This window comes from Drosophila teissieri, chromosome 3R (genome assembly GCF_016746235.2).
Source record: "Drosophila teissieri strain GT53w chromosome 3R, Prin_Dtei_1.1, whole genome shotgun sequence".
NCBI classification, from domain to species: domain Eukaryota; kingdom Metazoa; phylum Arthropoda; class Insecta; order Diptera; family Drosophilidae; genus Drosophila; species Drosophila teissieri.
Genome location: NC_053032.1, coordinates 7,407,920 through 7,423,304, shown reverse-complemented (window position 1 = coordinate 7,423,304; position 15,385 = coordinate 7,407,920). Strand labels below are relative to the sequence as shown.

The 15,385-nt window shown below is 44.0% G+C and overlaps 5 protein-coding genes across 13 annotated transcripts; 3 read left to right on the top strand and 2 right to left on the bottom strand.

Annotated features, from left to right (window-relative positions):
- Positions 1–24: 24 nt before the first annotated feature.
- LOC122619033 (transcription termination factor 2) lies at positions 25–4,010 on the bottom strand. The gene is made up of 5 exons (XM_043795708.1): positions 3,848–4,010; positions 2,629–3,779; positions 2,023–2,332; positions 1,075–1,931; positions 25–1,009 (listed from the first exon to the last, which is right to left on the bottom strand). Exons 1-5 carry the CDS (start codon positions 3,915–3,917, stop codon positions 245–247), a joined length of 3,153 nt encoding a protein of 1,050 aa, XP_043651643.1. The 5' UTR covers positions 3,918–4,010; the 3' UTR covers positions 25–244.
- Positions 4,011–4,205: 195 nt separating this feature from the next.
- Positions 4,206–7,785, top strand: LOC122619034 (transcription termination factor 2). The gene is made up of 5 exons (XM_043795709.1): positions 4,206–4,364; positions 4,421–4,630; positions 4,690–5,084; positions 5,252–6,664; positions 6,722–7,785. The coding sequence occupies exons 1-5, from the start codon at positions 4,352–4,354 to the stop codon at positions 7,574–7,576; spliced, it is 2,886 nt and encodes a 961-aa protein (XP_043651644.1). The 5' UTR covers positions 4,206–4,351; the 3' UTR covers positions 7,577–7,785.
- Positions 7,786–8,063: 278 nt separating this feature from the next.
- Positions 8,064–10,966, bottom strand: LOC122620659 (uncharacterized zinc finger protein CG2678). Of its 8 annotated transcripts, none has more exons than XM_043798237.1 (6): positions 10,938–10,948; positions 10,277–10,830; positions 9,553–10,029; positions 9,012–9,137; positions 8,830–8,943; positions 8,064–8,528 (listed from the first exon to the last, which is right to left on the bottom strand). In XM_043798237.1, exons 2-6 carry the CDS (start codon positions 10,822–10,824, stop codon positions 8,228–8,230), a joined length of 1,566 nt encoding a protein of 521 aa, XP_043654172.1. In that variant the 5' UTR covers positions 10,825–10,830; positions 10,938–10,948; the 3' UTR covers positions 8,064–8,227. The 8 variants fall into 8 exon arrangements, 5 of the variants coding, with proteins under 5 accessions (XP_043654172.1, XP_043654174.1, XP_043654175.1 ...); XM_043798239.1 differs by having other exon boundaries at positions 8,066–8,528; positions 9,553–9,941; positions 10,005–10,029; positions 10,277–10,966; XM_043798241.1 differs by having other exon boundaries at positions 8,373–8,442; positions 8,499–8,528; positions 10,277–10,966.
- A 558-nt stretch (positions 10,967–11,524) lies between these two features.
- On the top strand, positions 11,525–12,644 carry LOC122622693 (putative riboflavin kinase). Its single transcript, XM_043801345.1, has 3 exons — positions 11,525–11,613; positions 11,672–11,885; positions 11,950–12,644. Exons 2-3 carry the CDS (start codon positions 11,801–11,803, stop codon positions 12,324–12,326), a joined length of 462 nt encoding a protein of 153 aa, XP_043657280.1. The 5' UTR covers positions 11,525–11,613; positions 11,672–11,800; the 3' UTR covers positions 12,327–12,644.
- A 388-nt stretch (positions 12,645–13,032) lies between these two features.
- LOC122622691 (amidophosphoribosyltransferase) lies at positions 13,033–15,230 on the top strand. 2 transcript variants are annotated; one of them, XM_043801342.1, is made up of 2 exons: positions 13,033–13,141; positions 13,222–15,230. In XM_043801342.1, the coding sequence occupies exon 2, from the start codon at positions 13,226–13,228 to the stop codon at positions 14,858–14,860; it is 1,635 nt and encodes a 544-aa protein (XP_043657277.1). In that variant the 5' UTR covers positions 13,033–13,141; positions 13,222–13,225; the 3' UTR covers positions 14,861–15,230. The 2 variants fall into 2 exon arrangements, with proteins under 2 accessions (XP_043657277.1, XP_043657278.1); XM_043801343.1 differs by having other exon boundaries at positions 13,219–15,230.
- The last annotated feature ends 155 nt before the right edge of the window (positions 15,231–15,385 follow it).

Below are 15,385 nucleotides of genomic sequence, written 5' to 3'. Positions count from 1 at the left end.
AAGACAAAATAGAACACATTTCAATTTTAATGGAACTCATTATAATTCACCAAACAACTTAAATGGTATTCTAGTTAATTTAAATACAAAAGCTTTGAAACAAAGAAATGAAAACATAAAGAAAATTTACATTAATCTTGAATAAATATTTCGCTGTAAATAAACATAAAAGAGTCTTCTATGGAATACATTTGCAAAACAACAAAAAGTAAGTTGATAAAAAAAACTAACATTACAAGCAAGCTCACATTCCAAACAATCCTTTTAGGTCATCTATAGTAAGTTTTGAACTAACTTTGGCGCCTGTGAGGACACCATCGGCCAGATCCAATTTTTTATCTTGCAATGCTTTGATTCGCTGCTCAACTGTGTCCACGCACATGAACTTATAGATTATCACGTTTTTTTTTTGGCCAACGCGGTAGATCCGGTCCTGTGCCTGTGCCTCCAACTGGGGGTTCCAGTGAAGATCCAAGAGCAACAGGTGGTTTGCACCAATCAGGTTCAAGCCCACACCACCAGCAGTAAGGGAAAGCAAAAGAACGCGCTTTTGATTGTTTCGATCGTTAAACTGATTTACAATGTCTTGACGGTTTTTCACCGCAATAGTACCGTTTAAAGATAGGGTCGTCACACCATCCTTACTCAAATGTTCCCGAAGAATGTCTAAGACTGAAGTCCACTGCGATACTACAATTGCTTTGTCGTCCGAGCTTTTTAAGATCGAAGTCTTAAGGATTTGTACCACCATGTTAATTTTTGAAGAGGGACGTCGCAGGTTAAATACTGGATTACTGCGCTTCAGCAGATTTTTGGAGGCCTTGGCAATGCGGGCTTCATCTGGCAACAGCGGAGGACCGTCGTCACCTGCATTGGCAACCGAAAGCTGACCCTCCGTCGAGGTGTCCGTAATTGCGAGTTTATTAAGCTGGGCTAGCAAGTCAATTTCCGGTGTATCGCTGTCAGAACCGTGGTCTCTCATACTCTGGGATTCCTCTCCATCCAACATCTAAAAACAATTTGATTATACAATTAAACTTATGGTAGTGTAATTATTTTTTTAGTTCAACTCACCGCATCGATAAGCCCAGGATGGCAGCAAATTTGTCGAAGACGCAGCAATAACACCAATATATCATGAGATTTTACCTCCCTTTTACTTCCGGCCATTCTGGCAAACTTTTCGTGCATTTTGTAATATGCCCCATTGGGATCTTTAATTTGGTTGTAGGTTGGTTTATTAGCATCGCTTCTGTAATTAAAATCCGTTTCTCTCTCGGCGCGCTGATGGAGAAACTGAGCGAACAGTGTTCTCGAATAAGTCATTACAGTTTGGTAAACATTCATCTCCTCTTTGTCCAGCGAGATCTCGATCAGGCGCAACTCTTTATTTGGCAAGCTGTTCAGCTTGCCATCCGATTGCAACTGTGCTTTCGTGCGCCTCAGCATTAGTGACTTCATTAAAAGATTAAGACGATTTTGCCCTCCAGCACTCTTGTTGTCAATCCACTTCTTCCACGTGTTTAAATCATCAAAAGGCGAGCAGCGCAGGAACTTCAGTAGGGCAAATACATCCAGCTCCTTGTTTTGAATAGGAGTGCCAGTCAAAGCCCAACGATATTTGCCCCGTAAATCACACACCGCCAATGACGACTGCGATTTGTGATTACGCACCACGTGTGCCTCGTCCAATATGATCCGACGCCACTTGACGCCGAACACAGCACTCAAGCTCTTGTGCTCTCGCGCCACAATTTGGTAGGTTGTCACCACAATGTCGTAAGTTCGAAGGTGTTTTCCCTTCGTCGCCCTATTGTTGCCATGATGCACGCAAACGGTCAGTTTATTACGTGAAACCTTGGATTCCACCTCGCTCTCCCACTGACGCAGCAAGCTGGCAGGGCACACCACCAATGTGCCGCCCCTATGTGCTGGAAAATGTAAAACAATTTAAAATAAACTCCACTAATATGATGCTATTTAATTTAGGGGAATCACAAGCACCCTCACTACGACACTTACTATCTTTACGGCCCTTGGATTTCCATCCGACCACGCTTTTTCGCTTTTTATCATCCTCACTGTCGCTGTCGCTGCTGTCATCTTTGCCCTCTTGGCGATTTTTGCACGCAAGGACAGATGAGATCATTGTTAGAGTCTTGCCTAAACCCATATCGTCGGCCAGGATTCCTCCCCGAGGTAGTTTACATTCGCGCCAGGACATCCAGGCTAAGGCGTGCTTTTGGTGATTCATAAGCGATACTTTCAGGCCCATAGGATCTTCCGCGAGCACTTCGGGTCCAGGGAGGTCCTTGAGTGAGACGTGGAGGTCCTAGAAAAACAACCATTAATTGCTGTCCAGATATCTAAAATAAATTTGCCCGAATCAATTAATCAGGATTCGAAGTTTTAATCATGGCCTGCTCTTGAACAGCCGCCGCACAGTAACTCGTGCCCAGCAGCTCCCAGTATGAGCACGCTACTCAGATATCCGTTCTGACTCATCACATGGACAAGAGGCAAAATATAGTCGTCGGTTTTAAGGTTTTCCGATAATGGCAGAGGATTGGAAAATATCTCCTAAGACTATAATTCACAGAACTAACTTGTCAGCCCTATTTTCCTTACCTTTAGCGATTCCAGGGTCAGTGCCTTCTGGTTGTTAAACGTGGCCATTCCTTGGGCACCCGTATAGACGGGTTTGATTTCATTGACAGCCTCCGACAACTCATCCCAGTCAGGAGTATCGATGGACGGAGCTCTGGGCGGATTCAATGTTGACTTGACCACTTTGACTGCAGACACACTACTCGGCTCAACCGTTAGTCCGTTTGCAGATTGTGCGGCCACTTCCAGCTCACGGCGCAGGGTGTCAATGCGCTTTCTAATCTGGCTGCCCTTGTCGGGCAGCTTGTGCGCCACTTTCTCGAATAGCTTCTCCGCATCGCTTAGCTGAACGCGCTTTTCGGCCAACTTACGCATCTCTTCATCGTAGACCACCTGGCTGACCACCTTCTGGTCCTCGCTCTTAATACGAGATCGACGTGGAGCGGCAGGAGATGTCTTTTGCTTAAGAACCGCGTGTATTGTTGGCTGACTGAGTTTCTTACTTGTCTTGACCACCGGAGCACCAGCACTGCTTCTGGGCGAGAAAGACTTAGATGGGCGTACAAATGGCGGACCTGTCAGGTTTTCCTTATTGGTGCTAGCATCGTCGTCTGTGCTGGAAAGTATCTCAATTGGTGCCTCTTTGTTGCTTAGTATGAGCACATCACTGCCACTGGAGTCGTCCAAGACCTCAGAATCCGCAGCACCGAGCGTGGAGTGGAGGGCGTTCTGTATATTATCAGCAAACTGGGTGGTGTAGCGCGGAACGACCGATTCGGCAGTTTTTGCTTCCAGAGGCGCCTCCTGCAACCCATCGCTGTACTCGATTTCGCTGTCCTCATCGCTGAGATCCTGAGGTCGCACCCCAGTGATGCTCATGCGAGTGCTGGGAGATAAAGCGCGCTGTTCTAGCTCGTCGTCTTCATCTTCGGTATCGGAGGAGATTCCCAAGAGCTTCCTCTTAGTGTTTCTGGCGGGCGGACGAACGCTGTCGTCATCAGAGACTTCAGACTCCTGGGAATTTTGTGAGTTCTCGGATTCACCGGCCTCTTCAGATTCCGCTGACTCACTTGACTGGGACTCCTCCTCTTCTGATTCCGTTTCATCTATAACCACGCCAACGCTACTAGGGCGCGAGGATTTGCTGCGTCGCGAGGACTTTCTTGATCGGCCTGTATTGCATGTTAAGTAAACGATATGCACTGGGCACCAAACCTAATCCGCTTCATCAATTACTCACCCAAACTCGAGTTGTTAACTACAGAATCCTCCGCTTCCTCGCTATAATACTGCTCGCTTTCACTGGACATTTTTAGCTACAGGAATTTAACGAAAAATGCTTGTAAATCAGCGCCATTTATTTCAGAATGACATTCAGTATGGAGATGCCACCTGAGCGAAAGAATGCCACAAACTATCGATATTTTAGACAGCAGAACTCGTGCCGGTATTATTTTGTAGACTGCTATGTTATAAAATGTTTATTTGAAGACACATTTGTTTCGATGACCACCAAACAAATTACTTTAAACTTAAAAATCGAGACGAGCATGTATGTCATTGTTATCTTCTTCTTTCCACAGTGTGCACACTTCGATACGAAGTTATCGGCGATGATGCACCTTTCAAAAGCGCTTATCGATTACCCGGCGACTACTTTGAAAGATTAATGTGAGGTTTAATTTGTCGCTTAATTTCTCGTGCTCAAATAGTATTTGACAAATACAATCTTATATGTTTTGAAATGGCATCAGGCAGTAGGTTTTCAAAGGAGCATTTACTAAATTATTTTGCCTAATCGATTCGTTTTCAGCTTCACGGAGTCCAGACTCGAGGTCGGACTCGCCGCCCTGTTGCAGTTCATCTGTGATTTGGGGTTTAAATAAAATTAAATTTGAGAACCTGGCAGAATCAGAACCTGGCAGCATTCAAGATCAGAATGAGATCCCCTTGTCGGACAGCTCTGGTGAAATTAACAACCGGCTGGAGCTTGAGCCAGATAACAGTCTCGAATTGTCAAATGGTAAGGTCCAGGAACTTCCAATGGCTCTTCCTCTTACCTACATTGATTTACTCAAACAGAATATGCAGACAACGAATGTGTAATTTTTGTCAGTGGTGCGGAGTATACCGAAAAAAAAACACAGATCGATCAGCTGGTGCAAAAGATGCTCACAATGGAGCAGCAGCAGCGGCAACTGGAAGAGACCGGGTCCAACAGAAAGGAGCTCTGTGAATTGAAGTCGCACCTGGAGAAGCTTAATGCCCGCCTGGACGCGCTGGGCGGATTCCTGGATACATTGCGTGTGCGGGAGGATCACCAGGCGATCCAGATCAAAGACTCGGAACAGGTGGACCAGACCGAGCAGCCCCGGTGGAGCAATTTGTACTCCGGGCTGAACCGCTATCGGCAAAAGGCCAACCACACTGCGGCTCAGTTCTATCAGCACAAGAGCAACATAATCGACAGCCTGAAGGTAAAACACTGACTATAAAGATATATTGCACACATAGGTTTTATGGTCTAATGCTTGATTGCTTTTATGGTTTTTATGTCTCTACGTCTATATATTGTATATTTTGTAAATCTTTATATAGTTTAAATCAATAGAAATTATTAGATTTATTTATGGACTCTTTGTAGAGCCTTTATGAGCCCATTGAGCCTGGTCCTACAATCGATGACTTGGAAAGGCAACCCGCCTATTTGTTGGTTCGTTTGCTGAAGCATCAGCAGGCTGGCTTGAAATGGATGCAATTCCGTGAGCGCCAGAAGATCTGCGGAGGAATTCTTGCCGACGACATGGGTCTGGGAAAAACTCTATCTATGATAGCCCTGATCTTGGCTTCAGAGGAAACTAAGAACAGAAACCGGGAAGAAAAACAGCGGCTTCTGAAGTTAAAGTGGACGCAGGAGTTTAATCGAATACATACCAAGAAAATCCGTAAGATCTGCATGTTTGACGATGAAGAAGAATCTGGAGAGGAGGAGAATTACGAAGCGCCGGAGAAACGCGACTGTCAAGCCAAAACTAAAAAAAAAAACAGCCAATTTCGAATTTTGGACGATGAAGATAAAGACGAAGTTGTAGTGCAGAATGAAAAGAACGAGCTACTAGCAAAGACTCCTGAACAAGAGGTTTTTAGTTCGGATGAAGGTGAGGACAACTTTTCAAGCGGTCGCTTTCCCTCGGCAAACACTTTAGTTGTTTGCCCCATGAGCGTTATGTGCCAGTGGGCTCAGGAGGTAACCTCTAAAGTGGCGCAAAATGCCATAAGGGTGCTGACTTTTCACGGACCCAATCGCCGTGAAATCGGAATAGAGGCATTTAGGAGCTACGATTTAATCATTACCTCGTATAATATCGTAGTAAGCGAGCTTAAACGATATGGAAACGCTTCCCCGCTGTTTGCCGTTCATTGGAACCGGGTGATCCTCGACGAGGCTCACATCATTCGAAATTTAAAAACCAGTTTCTGTAGCTCTGTATGCCAGTTGCGAGCCCGTTGTCATTGGGCCTTGACTGGAACTCCTGTCCAGAATCGGGCCGTCGATGTATTCGCCCTGCTGCGGTTTCTAAATGTACCAAACCTTAGGGACCTCCAGCAGTGGAAAATGTACCTAAACGAAGGCATGCTCGGCCATCGCCGCCTCAACTTTATAATAAAACCACTAATGCTGCGCAGGACAAAGCAACAGCTGCAGGCATCTGGTGATATGCCTGCGCTGCCTTTCCTAAAGGTTGAACTAATATGCGTACAGCTATCGAAAACTGAAATGGCCGTATACCAGATCCTGTCTGCCATATCCAAAAAAATTTTTAAACAGTTCCTGCTCCAACGCGAGAAGGGCAACAGTGATTTAAATTATTACGCTCTGGAAAGAACCCCACAGTTTATAAACGAAGAAATCTTCGACGAACGGTACAACGAGATCTACGAAAGATTCCTTAAGTCGCTTGGCTACAATCCGGGAGAAAAAATCCTTGGTATCTATATACTGGTGCTACTGCTGCGGCTGCGACAATTTTGTTGCCATCCGGGACTCGTGCTTGGGGTAAATATATTTATTTCATTTTATCGCCACATAGTCAAAATCAACGTCTACTGCCAGATGCTGTGTGGTGCTTGGACCGCCGAGGACCTTCAGAATGTAAAGGTGGATGCCTCAGACGTAAAGGGCCAGCTCAAGATGGATGTCCTTGCAGAATTGGATAAATTTGACGCGCCCGATAGTGAAGACGAGGAGGACAGTACTCGAAGAGATCAAAATTTCAATTTGGAAGTCATAAAAGATGAAATTAAGGAGGAGAATGTCCCGTGGGTTTCTGGTGATGACCTACCATCGGACGGTTCTTCTGATTATCGATTAGATGGTGCCAGAGCTCTTGAACTGCTTAATCCACAGAATCCCATCTTTCAATTTATACGCCCTTCTGCCAAACTAGAGCTGATCATTAATAAGCTAGAGGAACTTCTCACAGGCACCAATGACAAAATCATTGTCACATCTCAGTGGGTGAGCTATCTCGCCATTATCCGTAAACGACTGCAGGATCTATCATGGGAAACACTTGACTTTAATGGCCAGCTAAGCGCCAAAGATCGCGAGCTTGTGCTGCGAGACTTTAACGCCGATCTCGACAAGCGCGTGCTCCTACTCTCCCTCACCGCTGGCGGAGTGGGACTGAATCTGAACGTAGCCAATCACATGCTAATTGTGGACCTCCACTGGAACCCACAGCTGGAGCGCCAGGCTCAGGACCGCATCTATCGATATGGTCAAACTAAGCCTACCTTCATCTACCGCTACATGTGTCAGGACACTGTAGAGCAACGAATTAAGTCCCTGCAAGATTTCAAGCTAGAAATTGCTAAAGTGGTGGTTCCAGAGGAAATGGGAGGGATGTCCAGATGTGTTGGCGGTGGTCTCAACCTCGACGAGCTAAAGAAACTGTTTGCATTGTGAATCCACGTATTTTAATTTAGTATTACAACTTCACCAAAGTGTATAATAACGAGTGAATTCGTTTTCAATTCATTTCAATTATGTATTAAGGCAATGCAGACTTCCTTTAAGTTTATACGTTACATTTGGTATAATCATATGCCCTATATGTTTATTAGCTTCATAAGAATAATAAAGAAATAAATATATTGCTATATTACTTCTTAAAATCCAACCGTACAATTAAATTACAGGAAATCCTTTATCATGGCATACGAATTTGTATGATGATGTTTGTATCATTTTCTTCTTTTTTTTTTGCCCACCAAAAAAATCCCAGCAGAGCAATCAAAAAGAACTCCGAAGCTCTAAAGATATATACGGAAGCATATCAACCGATAAGTTAATGATTTTCAGTGTATTTTTGTGTATTCTTGTGTATACAATTAAAGAAATTAAAGAATAGTAATAGTAAGTTTATGAAACTAACAATAAAATAAGAAAGGTAATTTCTGTCAAAAGCATAATATTTCAAGTGAAATGAATTATAATAGAACGATAGCTGTATTAAGAAAATCCAACGTAAGCATCAAAAACAGAAGCGTAGGCCTTCGGTCCTATGCATAAAAATAAATCGTTTATATTCCTTTTATATTAACCTGCTTCATTGATTCATCTAGCCATCCGTTTGGACAAGATCTTCTCTTGAATAGTTATTAAGTTGTTGCTGTGAATGCGTTTTTTGTGCTTTCGCAAGTAGTCAACATCTACAAATACTAATGAGCAATATTCGCAACGAAACAGTTCTCCAGAGTGACCACGCTCGTGCCTTTTCAGATGTTTTTCTGTGTGGAACTCTTCAAAGCAATAGGAACATTTCCTAAGATCTGGAGGGCGATTGTGAGTGAGCATATGGCGTTTCAGGTTGTAAATACTACAGAACTTCTTTAGGCAAAGATGGCATTTTGGTTTCCTGTAGATAACAAATAAGAGCGATCGTTAAGGAGGTGTGACAGTTTTGGCATGTTGTGTTAGAGTGGGCGTGTCAAGGATCTGATACAAATTTCTTCGCATTTTAGCTTTTATAGTTACCGGAATCACAGCGTTCATACGAACACGCAGACGGACGAACAAGTTCATAGAACCGGAAGCAATTTTACGACATGTTACATACAATACGAAGTATTACATACATTTTAACGAATCTAGTATACCTTTTTACTCTACGAGTACCGGGTATAAAAATGAATAACCAATCATAACATTGTGCTTACTCGGCTGGTGGGCTACGAAAACGATCCAAAATCTGGATTTCGTTCTCTTTGATGTCAGCTCCATCTTTAGCGGTACCAGGAAGGACATCACCCCGTTTTTTGAGCTCCCCGTCGCTGAAAAGGTGTAGTTGGTAAATATTTGAATGCAGAAGGATAAAGGATATCTCCAGACTGTAACTCACCGCAATACTTGTTGTTTAAAAATATTTTGAATATTTTCTTTGGCAAAATAGCTATCGCAGCTGAAATCGCTAATTCTGGTCAAAAAGAAGAAAAACGAGAGAGAACGCTGTAGTCGATTTTTTCGACTAGCAGATACCTGTTACTCAGTTACTGGGAGTGCGATCAAAAGTGTACATCAAAACTTGCTTGAAAATTGTGTAGAATTGAATTGTCAAGACAAATAATAAAATGAACACAATTAAAACCAACAAACTTGCACTGCGCAGGCTATGCATTCTGGCGTTGCTGTTTACGGCGTTTGCGGACTTTACAGTGTTTTAGTTTTTAGAGTTCCCGAGATCACAGCGGACAGACAGACGAAAAACAGGCGGACGGACAGATTAACCAGGCCCTATCAACTCGGCCAGTGATTCCGATTAAGAATATACATTGTATGTATATGCATACTTTATAGGGTCCAACTCGCGTTCTTTCCTCGTTACACACTTTCAAGTGAATCTAGGGTATACTAGATTCTACGAGTAAGACTTCTAAACTCACGGATTAAGCATAGTTGGACTGTTCTCTGTGCAGTTTGATTTCGGATCGTGTGCTTCATCACCGACCTCCGAGTCAGGTTCCTTTGTGGACTCGGATTTTAAAGAGCCTGCCTGTAGGAGATGCTCTCTGCGATGGATTTCCAGCTGAACAGACTCAATGAATACCGCTGAGCACTGGCTGCAGGAGAGCGGACCGTCACTGTCGTGGATGCTGAGGTGCTTTTTGAGGTGATCTTTTCGCATGAAAGCCTTCGAGCAGTGGAAACACTTGTGCGCTGGCTTGGCTACGTGGGTTCGTAAGTGTCGCTTTAGGTTAGATTTTTGCTTATAAGAGCGTGGGCAATAGGGGCACCTGTTGCACAGATCACTGATGTGGGTTCTTAGCTGGGTCTGAGAATAAAACCTCTTAGAGCAGTGCGGGCACTTGTAGTAGCCATTGGCATCGCAACGCACCTGTGGATTAATAATGTTGGTACTTCTGAAAACCAGATAGAGAATGCTTTTATTGTAATGTGATAAATTGGCATTCATATAATGTTTACAAATTATAAATTAAATACAGATATACAAAAATTATGGATCTTGCTTTAATTTTAAAAACTTAATTTATAATATTGTAAGTAAACTAAGACCTATAATAGAATACTATAGTAGCTAAGGAAAACTTTTTATAGTTCGACGCCCCGCCTAATATTTACATTCATACATATAACAGATTGCCTTACCTTGGAGCTTCCTTTGGGATCCTGTCTCTATGTTCTTCTGTGCGACAAGTCCGCCTGCGACGATGCGGAGTGAATGTCTCCGGCGGGCTATCTTTATGGTTCTCTTCGAGCTTTGTTTGAAGTGTATGTTTTTCACCTAGATCATGTTCAGGTTGCTGCCTTTTTGACATTTGCTGCAAGTCCTCTTGGCGATCGCTTTTGAGCTGCATTTTCTGGGTTTGATTCTTATCCTGATTACAAGCAATTGAATGCAATTGGTCTTCCGGACTACTCGACTGGTTAAGGAGCCGGAAGAAGTGCTGGTAGCTCTGCTCGCTATTCCACTTGAACCGAAAAGCATTCTGGACGGCCAGGACGCAAGACAGGCAGATGTACTGCGGCAGGAGGTCGCCGCGTTTCACTGGACGATCGGTGCACCTGGCCACGATGTGCGAGAGGCTCATCTCCGGCTCGTCGAGCACAGGATCCCGCACATTGGCGAATATATCTACCAGGGTGGCGGTCTCATCCATACAAGTCCGGCATACGTTCCTCGCACCAGTCATCATCTTAATCTGCAACCAAATGCAATATTATTCAATAAAGGAACAGTTTACAACATCTTATGAATCGATATTTGGCGTTGTTTTGCAAACTAATAATCCCGTTTCGTTGGATTTACAGTTATTGAAAGCGATCATTGCTAGTAATTCATAAGAATAAACGGGACAATTTTTGAAGAGTGAGATTGATTTTTCACTCTACACAAGTGTTCTCTTTTTGGAGACCTTCAAATAAATTCATCATAAATTATTTACATTAAACGGATTAATGTTGTGAAAGCTATATTAATATAGGTGGGAAATAATTTTTTAAAATAACATCATGATTTTGATGTAAAACCAAGTAAAAAATACATTAGGGCAATACTATAGGTCCTATTTCTTTATATAAGGCTTATACAACAATTTAATTTTGATTTGTTGATATATTTACTTTGTAATATCAGCTTATCTAAAGCTATACGGCGCTTTTATAATATAAAAATAGGATTTTTAAGATTCATTAAAAGTTCAATTTTTGCAATGGAACCAAAAAGCCTTTATAGGAATAGAAACTGTGCACAGGAAATATAGCTTTTCCGAATAAAATGTTGTGTCTCCATTAAACTTTAAAAACAAATCCGATTAATTGAATCATTATCTGGTTTTTACAACTAAAATACAAAAAGTGTCAGTACTATACATCTGAAACAGGTTGGCAGCCCGTCGGTAACAGCTGATTAATTTTCTGAATGCGGTACATTTTTCTGTGTGTTTATGAATATTAAGCCGATCAATGAAACGAGGAATAGTTATGTGAGTGGCTAGGCGGCAATCACAACATACATACATACCACACTTGATTCCTTGCCAGACTCGATAAACTAGCCCGCAGCGCATTGCGGTCGCAAAAATACCGCAAATCAACCAACCGTTGGCCTGTGAGATTCATTACAAGAGGCAGCGCAGCACATTTGGGTCAGAGTCCAAGGAAATCCAGGAAATGCTGAGCCAACTACCTCTCTTCGCTGGTGGCGAGATTGTCCGGGGCTTCGGACGCGGCTCTAAAGAGCTGGGCATCCCGACAGGTTGGTGGCGACGTTAAGCGAAGCGCGAAGGTCATTGCTAATTGATAACCAAACCACTTGTTAGCTAACTTTCCGCTGGAGGTGGTGAAATCGCTGCCGGAATCGCTGCCCACTGGCGCGTACTACGGCTGGGCGAACGTGGATAATGGACCTGTGCACAAGATGGTTCTCAGCGTCGGCTGGAATCCCTTCTACAACAACAAGGAGAAGAGCGTGGAAACACACATGCTGCACGATTTCAACTGCGACCTATACGGGCAGATACTTAAGATATGCATTGTGGGGTACCTGCGACCAGAGCGCAGTTTCGACTCCCTGGAGGCTCTAATTGCCGCTATCCGGGTGGACATTGAGCAGGCCAAGGCGTTCCTTGACGAGGCGGACAAGAGCAAGCTGAAGGAAGCTCCGTTCTTTAGCGAGAAGCTCATCTCACCGAAATAGCGATATCATAAAACAGTCTGGAAAAGGAGGCTTTGCTGAAAGATGTACTACTAATCTTCGTACGGCTTTTGCCTCGAAATAGTTATTCTATCAGTTATCTTATCACTCAACTTGCATGATGTACAAAGCGGAATTCGAATACCGAATCAAGTACTTAAGCTAACCGATTTAATTAAATTCCGACTCCCCATAATGACACCAACAAATTAAACTAACCGCATTTCACTTTGATACATCAAATGTATAGATGAAACTGTTTTTGTAAAAATGTTCCTGCTGTGCATTTCTTCTAATATATCCTTTATCTTTGAATGGGTAGATAGTCTAGTTGGAAATATCTGAAACCACGGCGCTTTTATTGACGGATGTCAGTAAAGTTATTTGCAATACGTACACATATATAGTTAATTTATATAATTGTTATATATACATAATGTTATATTCATTAAAATGATAAAAATCAAATTAAATATAATTTTTGGTAGCATTTGAATTAGTAGCAGCCATTTTTTTTGATTAATTTTATTATACATTAAAGAATGAAATATATATTTGTTCCCATTGAGCAGTTTAATTATATATAAGATTTATTAAATATAATTCAAATTAGGTGACCTATTCCGAACATAAGTGCGATGTAAATTTTAATTTGAAAATACAGACAATAGAATGCTATCGATCCAGCGGCACCCAGAACTATCGATATCGGCGACCGATTGATATTGGGCTTGATCTCGACCGATTCGGGAAAACTAAGCTGTGCGTGCGAGCGTGCGAGAATTTTTCTTGTATAAAACCGTTGCGTAAACCAACAGGTAAATCAGATCGCCTTCAACAGCGCCACTACCTGTAATCAGTTGCCTTCAACTACCATATTGCACATTATTCCCAGCAGCAACATGTCAGCGCCACAGCAACAGTCGCAGCAGCAGCAGCAACAACATGTGCGCGTGGTCGAGCAGCAACAGGTGGAACCAGCTGAGGCGGTGACCTCCAGCAAGGTATCGGAATCCATCTCGGCCAGCAAGGAGCTAACCGGTTTAACGCACGAGTGCGGCGTTTTTGGGGCCATCGCTTGCGGAGATTGGCCCACCCAAATGGACATTGCACACGTGATCTGCTTGGGACTGGTTGCACTGCAGCATCGCGGGCAGGAGTCCGCAGGCATAGCGACCAGCGAGGGCAAGTGCTCCAAGAACTTTAACGTGCACAAGGGCATGGGAATGATCAGCACCCTGTTTAACGATGAATCCATGAAGAAGCTTCGTGGCAATCTGGGCATTGGTCATACGCGCTACTCGACTGCTGGCGGATCTGGAGTGGTCAACTGTCAGCCCTTCGTGGTGCATACGACCCATGGAGCATTGGCCCTGGCCCACAATGGTGAGCTTGTAAACAACGAATCTCTGAGGAGGGAGGTCTTGGCCAGAGGCGTGGGCTTATCCACCCACAGCGACAGTGAGTTGATCGCCCAGTCGCTCTGCTGCGCCCCGGAGGATGTTTCTGAACTGGATGGACCCAACTGGCCAGCCAGGATCAGGCATTTCATGATGCTGGCGCCACTCTCCTACTCGCTGGTGATCATGCTAAAGGATAAAATCTACGCCGTGAGGGACACCTATGGAAATAGGCCGCTCTGCATTGGCAAGATAGTGCCCATCAATGCTGGGCACGGCAATAACTCAGACACACCTGCCGATGGTTGGGTAGTCTCCAGTGAGAGCTGTGGGTTCCTGTCGATCGGCGCAAGATACGTCCGCGAAGTGGAGCCCGGAGAGATAGTGGAGCTGTCGCGAAGTGGCTACCGCACGGTAGATATTGTGGAAAGACCCGACTTCAAGCGCATGGCTTTTTGTATATTTGAGTACGTCTACTTCGCCCGCGGAGACAGCATCTTCGAGGGTCAGATGGTCTACACAGTGAGGCTGCAGTGCGGCCGACAGCTGTGGCGAGAGGCTCCAGTGGAAGCGGATATTGTGAGTTCCGTTCCCGAGTCTGGTACAGCGGCGGCGCATGGCTATGCCCGTGAATCTGGCATTGAATTTGCCGAGGTTCTCTGCCGGAATCGCTACGTGGGACGAACATTTATTCAACCCTCTACCCGATTGCGGCAGTTGGGAGTAGCCAAGAAGTTTGGAGCCCTATCCGAGAACGTGGCTGGCAAGAGATTGGTTCTGATAGACGATTCAATCGTGCGAGGCAACACCATAGGACCAATAATCAAGCTGCTGCGGGATGCCGGCGCCCGGGAGGTGCACATCCGAATTGCCAGCCCGCCGCTCCAGTACCCATGCTATATGGGTATAAATATTCCGACTCGAGAGGAATTGATTGCCAACAAGCTGAACCCCGACCAACTCGCTAAGCATGTGGGCGCCGACAGTCTGGCTTATCTTAGTGTGGAGGGACTAGTGGAGGCTGTCCAACTAAAGCACCGGGATGCAGGCGATGGTAAGTCCAGGGCAACAGGCCACTGCACCGCCTGTCTCACTGGCGAATATCCCGGTGGGCTGCCCGATGAGTTAAGCTGGTGATACCGATTGAAGCTCAGAACAGCTAAGAGTTGAAAAAGACTTTCGGAAACCAGTTTTGCACGCAAATGCCCACTACAAAACAACAAAAAATGCAGTATACATAGCCATAGAGGGCTCGAAATTACTGTCACAAATTTTGCATTTAGTGTATCTACCATTACAGCCCACCCATTCCTATTTACACTCTACTTTCTTAGATCTTAAGTAAACAGCCCACGTGCTTCCCCAAGCTAAAAGACACCGATTAAAGTCTGGTTTTGCCTCTGGAACTTTACTTATAGTACAAAATACATAACTCTTTGTTGCCCATCTTGAATATCACTAAAATTTGTTATTTGCAAATGCCGATAATAAAGACTTTAGACTATTATTGAACCAGGCTTTTTTTTTTATGCATGGAAAGTCATCGAAGATATGAAATTACGTGTATGACATCAACCAGTTTATTCCAAGGTGCGATTAACAAGGCGATGCTGACGACTCTTTGCTGCAATGCACCATTTCATAAGGAGGTCATGGGATCGA

Coding starts and splice junctions, on each gene's coding strand:
- LOC122619033 (XM_043795708.1), bottom strand. CDS start 3,917: ATGTCCAGTGAAAGCGAGCAGTATTATAGCGAGGAAGCGGAGGATTCT. Junction 2,333..2,628: donor TGACCCTGGAATCGCTAAAG/GTAAGGAAAATA, acceptor TTGTTTTTCTAG/GACCTCCACGTCTCACTCAA. Junction 1,932..2,022: donor ATCCAAGGGCCGTAAAGATA/GTAAGTGTCGTA, acceptor TACATTTTCCAG/CACATAGGGGCGGCACATTG.
- LOC122622691 (XM_043801342.1), top strand. CDS start 13,226: ATGTCAGCGCCACAGCAACAGTCGCAGCAGCAGCAGCAACAACATGTG.
- LOC122620659 (XM_043798237.1), bottom strand. CDS start 10,824: ATGATGACTGGTGCGAGGAACGTATGCCGGACTTGTATGGATGAGACC. Junction 10,030..10,276: donor ATCCCAAAGGAAGCTCCAAG/GTAAGGCAATCT, acceptor TCTGGTTTTCAG/AAGTACCAACATTATTAATC. Junction 8,529..8,829: donor TTTCGTAGCCCACCAGCCGA/GTAAGCACAATG, acceptor TGTTATCTACAG/GAAACCAAAATGCCATCTTT.
- LOC122619034 (XM_043795709.1), top strand. Junction 5,085..5,251: donor ACATAATCGACAGCCTGAAG/GTAAAACACTGA, acceptor GACTCTTTGTAG/AGCCTTTATGAGCCCATTGA. Junction 6,665..6,721: donor ATCCGGGACTCGTGCTTGGG/GTAAATATATTT, acceptor GTCTACTGCCAG/ATGCTGTGTGGTGCTTGGAC.
- LOC122622693 (XM_043801345.1), top strand. CDS start 11,801: ATGCTGAGCCAACTACCTCTCTTCGCTGGTGGCGAGATTGTCCGGGGC. Junction 11,886..11,949: donor AGAGCTGGGCATCCCGACAG/GTTGGTGGCGAC, acceptor ACCACTTGTTAG/CTAACTTTCCGCTGGAGGTG.